Raw genomic sequence first — 13,822 nt, forward strand, 5'->3', positions numbered from 1 at the left:
AAAATCATCAATGAAGAAAAGGAAATAATTATTTTTACCCAAAGAGCTTGGTTTTATTGGACCACACACATCGGTGTGAATGAGCTCGAGTGGCTTCTGGGCCCTTGTGGTCGACTCTTTTGGAAAGCTTTTCTTGAACTGTTTCCCAAGTAAACATCCTTCACAAACTTGATCAAGGTGGCTGATGCACGGTAAGCCTCTCACCATCTCCTTCTTGTATAATAACTCCAGTCCCCCAAAGTTAAGATGCCCAAAACGAAGATGCCAAAGCCAAGATATGTCGTTGTAACATATCTTGAGACACTTTGCAACATCGTTTTGAATGTTCATGGGAAACAACCTATTCTTTGACATTTTCGCCTTGGCAATTAATCTTCCTTTGTCATCTTTAAGAAAAAGGCTATAATTTTTCGTATGAAAATCATAACCTTTTTCTAAGAGTTAACCCAAACTCAAAATGTTGCTTTTCATATTGGGCACGTAATAGACATTTGAAATTGATTGGTGACCGCCATTTTTTAGGGGAATAAGGATGTTACATTTTCCTTTTACAGGTATTTTGGATTCGTCTCCAAAAGAAACGTTGCCACTCACTGATTCATTGAGCTCTACGAAGATGCTTCTTCTTCCGCACATGTGGTTGCTGGCGCCGGTGTCAAGGTACCATGTATAGTCTTGGTTTTCATCATTGTTCTTGCATGCTAGTAGCACAACGCCATTCTCTTCTTTCTCTTCCACATAATTGACTTTCTCATCAAGTCTGCTGTTTGGAGCTCTACATTCCAAAGCATAATGCCCAAACTTTTGACAATTGTAGCATTGAACTTGAGATTTTTCATACCTCAAGTTTAAGCATCCTCTTCCACAACCTTTTGTTAAGCTTCCTCCTCTTTCGTAGTTGCTATGGTTGTTGAAGTTCTAACCATGTCCACGTCCATGTCCATGTCCGCAACCTCGGCCACGACTTCTTTCGTATTGGCTTCTCTCGTTGTCGAAGCTTTCTTCTTTCTTCTTTGGCTGAACATGTGTCTTAAGGAGCTGCTCATCCTTCCCTTGCCTCTTTTTATGTTTCTCTTCATATGCTTGTAGCGAACCCATTAATTGCTCTATACTAATTTCTTCCAAGTTTTTAGTTTCTTCAATCGTCATGACAATGTGCTCGAACTTGGGGTCCAACGAGCGTAGTATCTTCTCCATAATTCTAACATCTTCTAACTTTTCTCCATTTCTTTTTAATTGATTGGAAACGGCTAAGACTCTTGAGAAATAATCAGAGATTGATTCAGACCCTTTCATTTGTAGAGATTCAAACTCACCTCTTAATACTTGAAGACGAACCTTTTCCACTTGTTCGGCTTCTTTGTAAGAGGTTTGAAGCTTGGCAGAGGTTGCACTCAAGACCTTCTCAAAGCCATTGTCATCTAATGCTTGGTAGATGAGGTAGAAAGCCTTCTTGTCTTTCTTGAATCTTTCAAACTCTCATTCTAGGGTTGAGACAGAGTAGCTTCATCTTCTGGCTCAATGTAGCCTTTCTCCACGACTTCCCAGACATCGTGTGCACCCAAAAAGGCCTTCATTTTGATACTCCAATTATCGAAGTTGTTGTTGTCGAGCACTGGAACTTAAAAGGCTGCCATAGCGTTGTTAGCCATAGCTCAGATACCACTTTGTTGGGGTTTAAAAATGTTTGACTACTTTGGAGATGTTTATCTTACAAAGGAGAATGTAATGTAGCGGAATTTGATAGGCAAGAGAAAAAAAGAACACTCAAAGTGTTACACAAATTTTTTATTCTCACACAAACTTAGTACAAGAGGAAACACTCAAACACTCTCACACTTCTTCACTCTTTTTCTCACTTCTTGCTCTCTTGATTGTTACTTTCTTCTTAATTGATACAAATGGTGTGGATGCCTTCTCCTTTTATAGGCATGGATGGAGCCTTGGAGAAGCATGGAAACATCATTCTAGAGATATCTAGATCATTCCACTACCTTCCTAAGCTAGAATTATCTACACTAATCTTGCATGTTAGTGGAATCCTCACCATTCTTCTAAACTCTTCCACCAACTTGAACTTTGTTAGAACTCTCTAGCATGTGCATAGATCTTTCTTTGTGTATGGGCCGAATCAATTGTCTTGGGCCAAGACAAGATTACAATTCAACAAAGCTTCCTCAGAAAAACACCTGATTGTAATATAGCCTAAGCCTCAATGATGAACACAACAAAATGATTTCCGGAAGCCAAACGAAACTTGACCTACTAAAATCATCTTTTCTTGAAACCATACTTATTCCATTCATAGAACAGATCCGTTTTGGCACTTCCCAAATCATGAAACTCAATTAGCTTTCGAGAGCCCCTTGGATGCTCCTGCATCAACTGATAACACTACTACAAATTCAAAAATTTCATGACTAACTCAATATGCAAATCTGCATAATTTCAACACTTTCATGCCAAATTGCAGGGTATTTATATTCACAAATCATGAAATTTACGCCAAACCGATCAGCTACGAGCATTTGCAAACTCATTTACAACTACGCACAAAAATAATAAAAGTGGTTTGCTTTTGTTACAAGAATTCATCAAGAGTACGAACTAACAAAGAATGCAAATTCAATAAAATGTGCAATTTCATCTTCAATGAAAACAGTTCATTGACCCATAAGTACAAAAACAGAAAAACCCACAAAAATCCAACTTTTTTATTCCTTTTTTAATTTCTAATTACTCTTTCAACTTCTGGGCGCTAACGATATTGCCTGATTCCCATCACAGAAAACAAATTTTGGGATTTAAAAAGGCTGTGTAAATGGATGAAACGATTCATGAATTGAACAGAAAAGGAACCCTAAAACAGGTAATCGAATGCATAATAAAACTAGTCACTTCCGCTATAAACTTGAATTTCAGATGGAAAAAATTCAAAAGTAAGCAGCAGTTTCTACATACGCGAAAGCTAGATAGGAAGAACGAGTAGCTAAAGGACCAATGCTTACGGAAGATAGTTGGAGAGAAATCAGATCAAGGGCTGCTACTGTATGAGAGATGAAAGCACAAATGGGGGGACTGGTGCGACTGGGGAAGTAGGGCTCGGCTGACGGAGAGAATCGAATAGGGCTAATGTTTTGTTTTCTTTTAAGTTTCAATTAAAAATTCATACAACAATTTCAATTTCTTTAATTTTTTTTCTTATTTAATATTGAGTAGATGATTTTCGCCTAGCCTGACTTTTTACTCTTTTTAATTTTGACAGCCAAATCTATAAATCAACGGACAAGATTTAACAAGTTTTGTGAAAATTAAGAAGTGTTTATGTTCATAACTTCATTTTTATCAAAATGGCTTTATATAATTTTATAAAAAAACACATAATGAATTACTATAAATAAAAATGACAAAAACATGAGAGCAGTGGTGATAGTATCATACATGAGTTTAGTTTGGGTGCAGTAGATGTATCGTAAATAAGTTAAAGTTTAGTATCATCGACAACTATTTCTTCATAAAATTTGTAATTGTCCTTATGATTAAAAAAAAAGTTCATTAGATATTTTTGGATAAAATAAGTTTGTGAGGCTTTCTTCATTAGTCTTAAAAAAAAAATTATTTTTATGGTAGGAGGGTAAATTGGCACGTTTTGATACGACTCAAAAACTAAAATGAAGGTTGTAAAAATAGAAAGAAGGTCAAAAGTTAAGCTTAGTTAGTAAAAGGTATACAATGTGAAAACGTGTATAACCTTACTAAAATTATACTTGGAAATTTTGGGAATTTTTTTAAAATTGTAATATTATTTAATCAATAATATGGGTAAAATGCATGAATTTATATACATTTATTAAAAAAAGGTGTGAAAATAACATGTTTTAAACGTGAAAAATATGTATCATACGTTGGAGTTTTAAAAAAAGCTTACAATTAAAAAATCATTAATACGTGTACGGAAAACAAAACTTAATATAATACATACGTACATATACAATAAAGATATTATGCGCATATTTATAAACTGTGAAGTTAAGTGACAATGCTAAAAAAGTGAAGTTAAGTGACAATGCTAAAAAATTTCAGAATTATTGTTGACAGGTTTTTTTTTTTTTTTTTTAGAAACTCACACGAGAACTTCCCAGTGGATCACCCATCATGGGAATGCTCTAGACCGAACTCGCTTAACTTCGGAGTTCCTACGGAACTCGAAGCTAGTGAGCTCCCAAAAGGCCTTGTGCTAGATGGAGATGGGAATATACATATAAGGCTTACAGGATCCACTCCCCTGGACGATGTGGGATGTTACAATTTCGTTCTTTTCTAATAAAACATATTGTAAGAAATGTTAGCAATTTTCATATCAAATTTAATGTTTTGTTTTGTTTTATACAAGCGATTTTATGGAGTGGATAATTGATCCTAGGATTTCAACTATAACCGGAAAAATGCTCCTAACTTATGCGTCCCTTTCAATCCAAACCCTTTGCACTAAAACTTAACGTTTAGCTCACACCATCACTCAACTTTCTGCTTCTCTTTTACAAGGGAAAATTTGTTTTATGTTTTCACTTATGAATATGGCAAAATAACAATTTTAGATCACAATAACAACAAATACCGAGATAAAGAAAAATGGAACTAGCAATGTTGTTACTATCCACCTTCTCTCTCACACTACTAAGACCATTTGCAATTTCTACTTTATGCAGAAGTTAGCCATTCAACAAAGAACATAAAAATAAAAAATAAAAATTATCCAACAAAAACCGCTTATCATTAAAATTCTGAAAAGCACCACACAAATTAAAATCCGAAAGCTTCAAGTCATATAAGTAAACACACCACAAACATCTACGAGACAAAATTCAAAGCGATAGCAAGAGAAAGAAAGCAAAAATAGAAAGAAAATTTTGGTGAGTAGAGAGTGGAAAATATTATTGATGAGTGAACATGTCCTTTCTCCTTTGAGCAGCATGCTTTGTCCTTCACAAGTCTTCTTAAACTTTGAGGTACGAGTCTCTGATTGCGCTCATTTTTCTAACAACTGTGTCCATCAGTATTCGCTCCCTCGGTGACATTGCACAGCAAGAGAGTCCTATATGCATCATTGAAACCAAGCATTCCTTTAATTTCTTTGCTTTCACCGGCCCACAATTGTTACGTCTAGATGGAGTTCGTTCTCGCACTATGTCATCGTTGACATCACCATTTGTTTCAAGGTCGAGGATAATTGAATGGTCAACAATGTCCATGACATGGCCAGGCAAAGCCATGGCTACGAATTGGCAAATGCTTAGACTGCCTTTGAACATGTCATCAGTAGGCCTTTTTCCTATAAACATTTCCAGCAATAGTATCCCATAGCTGTAAACATCTCCAAGTATGGAAACTTGGCCTCCTGTGCCATACTCTACTAGGACATACATACAATATGTCAAATGCAATGGACTATTAGAACAATATCTTCTTTGGATTTATAAGTTACTTATTTACAAAGAAAAAAAAAAGAACCAGTAATGTATTTTTCATAACTAGAGATTAATTAGTTGGTTTTTAGTAATAATTTACTAAGAACATAAAAAGGAAGTTAGAATGACAGAAACTCGTACCAGGAGGAATGTAGCCTACAGAACCCTTTAGCTGAGATGACATTGTTTGACTGAATGAGGGATTATTTGATGTTTCGAATAAGAACCTTGCTAAACCAAAATCTCCAACATGGGCTACCATATCTTCATCAAGAAGTATGTTGCTCGGCTTTAGATCACAATGAACAATGGCCGTTTCACAATGGTGGTGGAGATAATCTAACGCAGAAGCAACATCTATGGCAATGTTCAATCTTTGCATAAAACTCAATTTTTTACTTAGAGATTCCTCCTCATATCTTGGATACAACATTGAGTCTAGACTTCCATTTTCCATGAACTCAAAAACTAGACTTTTGAAGTCCTGGCCCTGATTATCAATGCTTGAGCATGCAGTTATGATCTTGAGAAGATTACGGTGCCTTATACTCCTTAAAACTTTGCATTCATCTATGAAACTCTTGGAAGCTCCTTGTTGTTGAAGGTTGAATACCTTAATAGCAACTACCGTTCCAACACTAGAAATTATCCCTTTATAAACAGAACTAAAACTTCCCGAACCAATTAGATTATCCACAGAGAACCCATTAGTTGATTCAACGAGTTGTGAGTATGAGACACCTGATTTCCAATCCTTATAAGAACGTGAACTTGCAAGTCTATCTCTAGACTTTTTCGACATTGAACAAGCACCAAAGAGGCCTGATAGAGCAATTATGATTGCAAGTGCACATGTTATAGGGATGACTACTTTTGGGGAAAGTGGTCCTCGAGATGAATGGTGCTTTTTTGGGTGGCATGAAGGTAAATATAATTGTGGGATGCCACCACAGAGCCTATGATTTCCAACAACAGAGACACCACTGACATTTGCAAAAATACCTTTTTTAGGCAACTCGCCCTCAAAATCATTGTATGAAAAATTGAGATACTTGAGAGCACCAAGCTTGCCTATGAATTCAGGAATCTGCCCAGACAAGTTGTTGCTTGAAATATCAAGTCTTTCCAAGCCTTTTAAATCTTTAAGAGATTGAGGAATTGTTCCTTCAAACTTATTACCTTGCAAATGCAAGCGCTCCAAACTAGCACAACTGCCAAGGTTGCTCGGGATTTCACCTGATAAATTGTTTCTTAATACATTTAGCTCTGTGAGATGCACTAAATCACCCACTTGAAGGGGCAGCGAACCAGTCAAATAATTGTCAGACAGGTCTAAAGAAATTGAAAGGGTTGAAAGCTCCATAAGGGTTTTAGGTATGGTGCCCGTAAGGTTGTTGCTTGAAATGTTAAGATCTAAAATGTTTCGGTAGTTTCCAAGACTTGGAGGTATATTACCCTCAAACCTGTTGAACTCCATGTGGAGGTATAACAATGAAGTCATGTTACCAAGGGAAGACGGGATTGACCCAGAAAATTCGTTACTACGCAAAGACAGTTTCTCTAACTTCTCTAGCTTCCCAATTTCATGCGGGACACTACCGTCCAAATGGTTATTTTCTAAGTGTAGAGCGGTCAAGTTTATAAGGTTTCCAATGCCGTTAGGGAGGCTTCCATGTATAAAATTTTCCCCCAGTGTGAGATACTTAAGTTGGGTCGAAAGGTTGGCTATGGATCCTGGGATTCCTCCTCCAAAATTATTATCACTAAGTGCCAAAACCTCCAAACTAGTGCAATTAGCCAAGAAACTGAGAAAACTCAAGTCACCAACTTTTCTATTTCCTAATTGATTGACTTCCATGGTTAGCTTCAATAAGCTTTGCAAGCTTCCTACACTTTCACCAGGGACTGTCCCAGATAGGCCATTTACAGAAAATTCAAGAATCTGAAGTCTAGAAGCATTTGACAATGATAAAGGAATATTTCCTGTGAATTTGTTCTCATTGCAGTAAAATTCTACGAGATCAGGAAGCATAGTGCCGAGATTTGGTGGTAGCTCTCCATGCAACTGGTTGACAGCAACACTGAAAATTTGTATGGAAGAAACATTATAGATTGAAGAAGGGACCATACCAGACAAATTATTCATCTCAACTATGAATTCCACCAAGCCTGTTATATGCCCCAGCTCATTTGGTATGCTTCCTTGCAAATTGTTGCTCCCAAGATAAAGGAAGCGCAAAGAAGAAAAGTTTCCTATCCACGGTGGGATGGTTTCAATGAGACTGTTACCATAAAGCAACAGACATTTTAAATTCAACAATGAACTGAGTTGGTTGGGGATGGACCCCTTAATCCGATTGTCTTGTAGATCAAGCATTTTTAGTTGTGTGCATTGTGACAAATTAGTTGGAATTACCCCACGGAAGGAATTATAAGAAAGGTTGAGATATTGTAGGCTTTGTAGACGACCCATTTCTGGAGGAATTTCCCCATGAAAGTTGTTGGCTCCCAATTTGATTCCAGTAAGATAAGTAAGATTTCCAACGGAAGGAGGAATGGAGCCTACCAACTTTTGAGATTCCAGGTTCAACATCAAGACTCTTTTGGTGGAACGGTGGCAAGAAACCCCAACCCAGCTGCAGAAATGGATGGAATGATTCCACGAGCTCATGACATCCAAAGGATCTGCAGTTATTCTTTTCTTGAAGTCTAGCAGAGCCAAGCGATCACATTCATTTCCAAGCAGAGTAAGGCTACGAAGTGCTGTAGATTCGAGGCAGGTGGTCATGCATAAAAGAAAGAACGCATGCAGGAATTTGAACAAAACCAGCTTACAGTTGGTACATGAATGGTCCATCGTTGTTCTAAGACAGAGAGCAAAACAAGTTAATTAACGAAGTTGAATTTGCATAAATGCATAAAAGAAAAGAAATGCTATCGCATAGAAGAAACGCTTGATTCAACATGTTTACAAAAAAATGAGATGGAGACTGTAAGGACCAAGCAAGAATAATAGAGCTCCACCCTGCCGTACATCTTACAAGGAATGGAGGAGATTTTTCAAATGGTTGGGGTGGGGTAACCTTATGAATTCTTAATTAATCTTTTGGCCACACAAAAGTCAGTCACAAGTAACATTTAGAAGGAAAAGTTTAAAGAAAATTTGGATTATTAACTAGATTTGGAAGAAAAAATTTAATTTAAACTAAAATTGAAATACTGTTCATAAGGGCAATGTTTTTCAAATTTTGGCCCTAGCTCTGTTTATGTTACTACGCCTCTGCCTCTGCCTCTGCCACGCCTCTGATCGTCGTTCTCTTTCTCTCTTTCTCTCGACACCTCGATTCAGAACCCCTACCCACGAACCCAGAAACACCTCAAACAACCACCATCATCTCGATTCAGAACCCCTACCCACGAACCCAGAAACACCTCAAACAACCACCATTCTCATCCTTTCGACCTCACGAACCGAAGTCCATACCCAATCTCACTCCCCAGGTCAGATTTATACCTTGAATGTACCATTTTTTGTGATTTTATCCCTAAAACTCATGAGTTTTCTGACGTTTTTGCAACGATTTCGGCGAAGGCTGGCGTCGACTTGGTCTCAAACGATTTCTCAGCACCTCAGGTATAAAGATCTACTTCAAATTTGTGATCAATATAATTGGGTCCTAGTAAATTTTTCATCATTTTGTAGATTTTTTTTTCCTTCTAACTTTATGGGTTTTGGAGAATGTTTCGTTAAATTTCTGGGTTTTTTTCTGTGTGATTTTATCTCGAATTTAATAATTTTTTGTATGTTTTGTACAATTCTTAGATTAAATTTCTGAAGTGATAAGCCAAATTCAAGTTTGAAAAAAAAAAAAAAAAAATTATTATACCTGTTTTGTTTATGTGGCAAAAACAAACAACCACCATTCTCATCCTTTCGACCTCACGAACCGAAGTCCATACCCAATCTCACTCCCCAGGTCAGATTTATACCTTGAATGTACCATTTGTTGTGATTTTATCCCTAAAACTCATGAGTTTTCTGACGTTTTTGCAACGATTTCGGCGAAGGCTGGCGTCGACTTGGTCTCAAACGATTTCTCAGCACCTCAGGTATAAAGATCTACTTCAAATTTGTGATCAATATAATTGGGTCCTAGTAAATTTTTCATCATTTTGTAGATTTTTTTTCCTTCTAACTTTATGGGTTTTGGAGAATGTTTCGTTAAATTTCTGGGTTTTTTTCTGTGTGATTTTATCTCGAATTTAATAATTTTTTGTATGTTTTGTACAATTCTTAGATTAAATTTCTGAAGTGATAAGCCAAATTCAAGTTTGAAAAAAAAAAAAAAAATTATTATACCTGTTTTGTTTATGTGGCAAAAATAGAATGTCTTTATACTCACAAAGAAGAGTGGAGGAATTTTGAGATTAGAGTAATGAACTACTTTGGAGCTAAAGGTTGTTGGTTGAGAAATTAATAAGATTTTCTAAGACCGGTATTAGATTTGGAATCTAAAGGTCTTCATTTAAGTAGGTTAAAAACAAAGTATATGGAGTGCAAGTTCAGTGCAAACGGAGGCTCAAATGAGTTAGGGATGAGGATTGGAGATCAGAAAGTACCAAAGAGCTACCGCCTTCGCTACCTATGATCTATCTTGCAAAAGAACGAAGAGTTGGATGGAGACCTTAATTATAGAATGCAAGCTAGATAGATGAAATGAAAGAATGCATCCGGCATGTTGTGTAGCCGTCGTATGCCATTGAAGCTCAAGAGAAATTTTTATAGGACGGCAATAAAGCCAGCAATGCTTTATGGCACAGAATGTTGGGCAGTGAAGAATGAACACGTGCATAAAATAGGTGTAGTGGAGATGAGAATGCTTCGTTGGATGTGTAGGCACACGAGAAAGGATTAGATTAGGAATGAGGATATCGGAGGTAAAGTAGGAGTAGTCGAAATTGAAGGAAAGATGAGAGAAAATCAGTTACGGTGGTTTGGACATGTGAAACGAATCCCTACTGATGTTTTGGTTAGAAGATGCGATTACAGGACAGAGGTTTATGGCTGAAGGGGTAGAGGAAGACCTAGGAAGATTTTGGAAGAGACTATAAGAAAAGACTTAGAGTACTTGGATCTAACAAAAGACGTGACATAGAACTGAGTGGAATGACGTTCTAGAATTCATATAGCCGACCTCACTTAATAAAAATGACTTTGTTGTTATTGTTGTTGTTGTTGTTGTGAACTATGTATGTGATTTATGTTGGATTAGAGAAAAAAAAAAACACAAGAAATGCAGCAATTGGAAACATGGCTGCAAGTGATAAGACCGAGTCATTGTTTTAAATAACTATACTACTTTTGGATATGTGTCTAAGGTGGTACCCCCATTCCAAGGCAAATGGGAATGCTTGACCATAGTAACCTAATGCCTTTCTTTGTTGTTTTTCCTTAATGGTTTATTGATTCCTTGTTTTTTTACTGAGTTTTTGGCAATGGATATTTTGTATTTCACAATGATTCTTTATTTGTTGTTGAGTTGCTAAAAGCAAGCAAAACCTATAAAATTGACCTTTGGGAATAAAAAGTTGCTTCATTGGTGTGTTTATACTTTTTTTATTATATCATGTGAAATGATAAGTTTAGATTCCTAAAAAGTTAGATATTAAAATAACATTAAGATGCACAATGAATAATTCGAGAGATCGTATAAGTGGTTTTGAAAGTGGTTAAACCTCCTGAGTCCTGTGCTATAAGGCCCAACCCACTATACTCATCAATATGCTAGACAAAAAACACATTTCCCTTGAAAATTCTGAGAGGAGATACATATTGTGTCCATAAAAGTCTGACGCACTATTCCTTTTCTTTTTATGTCTACCTTTATTTGTTATCTATGACCATTGCACAAGTGTTATTTCTTTTTATATTACCTTGATTGACGACAGGATAAACACTATTTGTCGTCAATTCAAGGTAACATTAGCTTCTCTTGAACCAATGCCTGCACTATTCCTTTTCTTTTTATATCTAACTTTTTTTGTTAAGAAATCATTTCACCTCCCAATTTTTTTAACATGCTTAGACTATAATAAAATGAAGTGAAGTTATAAGCTTTCTTGGGATATGCAGAAAGTATGAAAAATATGAATATCATGAAAGAAAATTGTATTGAAATTCAAAAGGTTTTATCTGCACTCAATTTTTTCTTTTTTATTTTTTTTTTTGTTCTTATGTTTGTGAAGAAATTTGAAACAAGCTCAAAGGTCTTGCACTTTTTTCTTTTCTCAATATCTTTAATTCTATATCAAATTTTATTCATAATTAATTCCCTTTGTGAATGTTGATATTCTAGTCTTATATTAGCATTGTATTATGACATTGAAATTGATTTCCCACTGGACAAGGAAACATATTCAGTTTCCTATATGGATTTTGACAGGGATTCCTCATTAGTTTTGGCTAGGATTATGTTAGATATATAGTGGCCTCTACTGTCACAGATACTAAGCTCATTATTGGACTTAAATCTATTATGAGTCGAGCATATTATTTTCTGCAAGAGAGGAAAGGTTCACTGAGTTTTGTTGGGAGTTTTTTACTATGGCATCATCTTCTGGAGCTTCTACATGTTTATCTCTTGCCCTTCTAGTTATATAAACCATATATTTGCATATATGGTGTTACAACTGCATGAATTTTAATTTAATAGTGCTAATATTTGCAAAATTTCCAACTAATGTTGGTAGGGGGGTTTAGATTTAGGTAAAAAAAAATCAACATGGCTATTAGTGAAGTCCAGTATTAAATTTTTTCCTTTTTTTTTTCTTTTATACTATTTTTTACATTTTTTAAAAATATTAGAGAATTGAAAATCTTCTAATTTCATTCATCTTCTAATTCCAACAAATCTACTTAATATCTTCTAACAAAAACTAATATAATAACATAAAGCGATCTACAGAATATACGACCTACGTCAAGTAACGAATATATGAATGTATATTATACCTATAAGCGATATTTGAAACTTAACTAAAATGTACAAAACATAATATGTGATACAGGTTGATTATAAAAAAGAATATGTCATACAGTGAATAAATACAATTAACCTGTGATATAGGTTGATTATAAAAATTAAATCTATAAATGGAGTTTAGAGCAGGAAGAAGAAGAAGAAGGCATAACAAAAAGATAAATAAGTAAGAATAAATAATCAAAGAGATATACAGAAATAATTTTAATTTTTATAGTAAATTTTATCATTAAAGAGACAATTATTGATAATAAAATAATTTTAAAATCAAGAGATTGGACTTATTTTAATAAATAATGAATTATATTTTACTCAAATACTTACAAAAAAAAAAAAAAAAAGGGATTCATATAAAGTTGAAACTTAATATTTGAGAAAGAGAGGCAGATTACGTGCTGAATGGCGTCATGAAAATTGTTCAAACAATATCATGAAAGAGCACTCAACCTGTCTTCTTAAGTTCTTCCAAATCATACATACAAAACAAAAACATCAAACAATTAAAACAAAAACAAAACAAGCAGTGGTCACCTTTTTGTTTTCGTAACCTCTGGCCGCTACAGTGACGTTTTGGGTGCCTACTCTGTGACTAATCGCTTTAGTCACCGTGCAGTCACGAGACGAAAAGGCTTTGAAGGCAAAAGCAAGACCAAAGGACTTTGAAGGCAAAAGCTAGAAATGGAGGGTGTGTGTGGATTGTGGACTATTAATTGGGCAGGGGAAGCAAAAGAATATGCAGAGAGGTGGGGTTTACGTGTGAGGGCAGAGTAAGGAGAGGAAGCAAAAGCATCAATATATATACACTTTAAGCAAGTGACTCTTTACCACAATGGTGGAAATGTGTTAAGCTCTTGCATGACGTGAGTTCAAATTCCGTTAGTGGCTAATCTAATATCTAATATAACAAAATTCATCATTTGACAAAAATACACGCACACACACACTCTAAGATCTACTCCAACCCTTGAAGTAAAACTCAAATTTTAGGTTTCATATATATGTATTTTTTTTAGTTTCATATTTATAATTTCATTAAATTTAACGGTTAAGATCTAATATGATTAAATATAATGGTAAAAAAAATATCTAACGGTCCAAATTTAAATCTGATGGCTAAAATAATTATTTTTATGTGTTTCATATTCTTTTTTAGTGTTCCACGAGTTTCATGGTGTCGGTTTAGTAATTTTTCAATATTAATTGGAATCTAAATATTTTTAGGTTAAAATGTTTATAAAATTAAATTATGATAGTTTACATAATTTTTTTTTAAAATTACTTTAAGGAAAAAATTATCATAAATTCCTTCTTTAA

At 35.0% G+C, this 13,822-nt stretch overlaps 3 protein-coding genes across 5 annotated transcripts; 1 reads left to right on the forward strand and 2 right to left on the reverse strand.

The window, feature by feature from the left end:
• Positions 1 to 5,526: 5,526 nt before the first annotated feature.
• On the reverse strand, positions 5,527 to 7,082 carry LOC125471788 (probable LRR receptor-like serine/threonine-protein kinase At3g47570). The gene has a single exon (XM_048572547.1). It carries the CDS (start codon positions 6,967 to 6,969, stop codon positions 5,554 to 5,556), a length of 1,416 nt encoding a protein of 471 aa, XP_048428504.1. The 5' UTR covers positions 6,970 to 7,082; the 3' UTR covers positions 5,527 to 5,553.
• A 149-nt stretch (positions 7,083 to 7,231) lies between these two features.
• LOC125473884 (probable LRR receptor-like serine/threonine-protein kinase At3g47570) lies at positions 7,232 to 8,256 on the reverse strand. Its single transcript, XM_048577293.1, has 2 exons — positions 7,360 to 8,256; positions 7,232 to 7,252 (listed from the first exon to the last, which is right to left on the reverse strand). Exons 1-2 carry the CDS (start codon positions 8,254 to 8,256, stop codon positions 7,232 to 7,234), a joined length of 918 nt encoding a protein of 305 aa, XP_048433250.1.
• A 274-nt stretch (positions 8,257 to 8,530) lies between these two features.
• Positions 8,531 to 13,511, forward strand: LOC125472831. Of its 3 annotated transcripts, XM_048574744.1 has the most exons (4): positions 8,547 to 8,969; positions 9,061 to 9,102; positions 9,537 to 9,578; positions 13,122 to 13,511. In XM_048574744.1, the coding sequence occupies exons 1-4, from the start codon at positions 8,735 to 8,737 to the stop codon at positions 13,169 to 13,171; spliced, it is 369 nt and encodes a 122-aa protein (XP_048430701.1). In that variant the 5' UTR covers positions 8,547 to 8,734; the 3' UTR covers positions 13,172 to 13,511. The 3 variants fall into 3 exon arrangements, 1 of the variants encoding a protein (XP_048430701.1); XR_007254752.1 differs by having other exon boundaries at positions 8,552 to 9,445; XR_007254751.1 differs by lacking the exon at positions 13,122 to 13,511 and having other exon boundaries at positions 8,531 to 9,445; positions 9,537 to 9,866.
• The last annotated feature ends 311 nt before the right edge of the window (positions 13,512 to 13,822 follow it).

Source organism: the organism of the source record quoted next, unplaced genomic scaffold (genome assembly GCF_019419815.1).
Source record: "Pyrus x bretschneideri cultivar Hongxiangsu unplaced genomic scaffold, Pyrus_bretschneideri_v1 Contig11, whole genome shotgun sequence".
Lineage (NCBI taxonomy): Eukaryota > Viridiplantae > Streptophyta > Magnoliopsida > Rosales > Rosaceae > Pyrus > Pyrus x bretschneideri.

Coding starts and splice junctions, on each gene's coding strand:
- LOC125471788 (XM_048572547.1), bottom strand. CDS start 6,969: ATGACTTCATTGTTATACCTCCACATGGAGTTCAACAGGTTTGAGGGT.
- LOC125473884 (XM_048577293.1), bottom strand. CDS start 8,256: ATGACCACCTGCCTCGAATCTACAGCACTTCGTAGCCTTACTCTGCTT. Junction 7,253..7,359: donor GGACAGTCCCTGGTGAAAGT/GTAGGAAGCTTG, acceptor TAATTGCACTAG/TTTGGAGGTTTTGGCACTTA.
- LOC125472831 (XM_048574744.1), top strand. CDS start 8,735: ATGTTACTACGCCTCTGCCTCTGCCTCTGCCACGCCTCTGATCGTCGT. Junction 8,970..9,060: donor TACCCAATCTCACTCCCCAG/GTCAGATTTATA, acceptor ATTTCGGCGAAG/GCTGGCGTCGACTTGGTCTC. Junction 9,579..13,121: donor ACGATTTCTCAGCACCTCAG/GTATAAAGATCT, acceptor GTCACCGTGCAG/TCACGAGACGAAAAGGCTTT.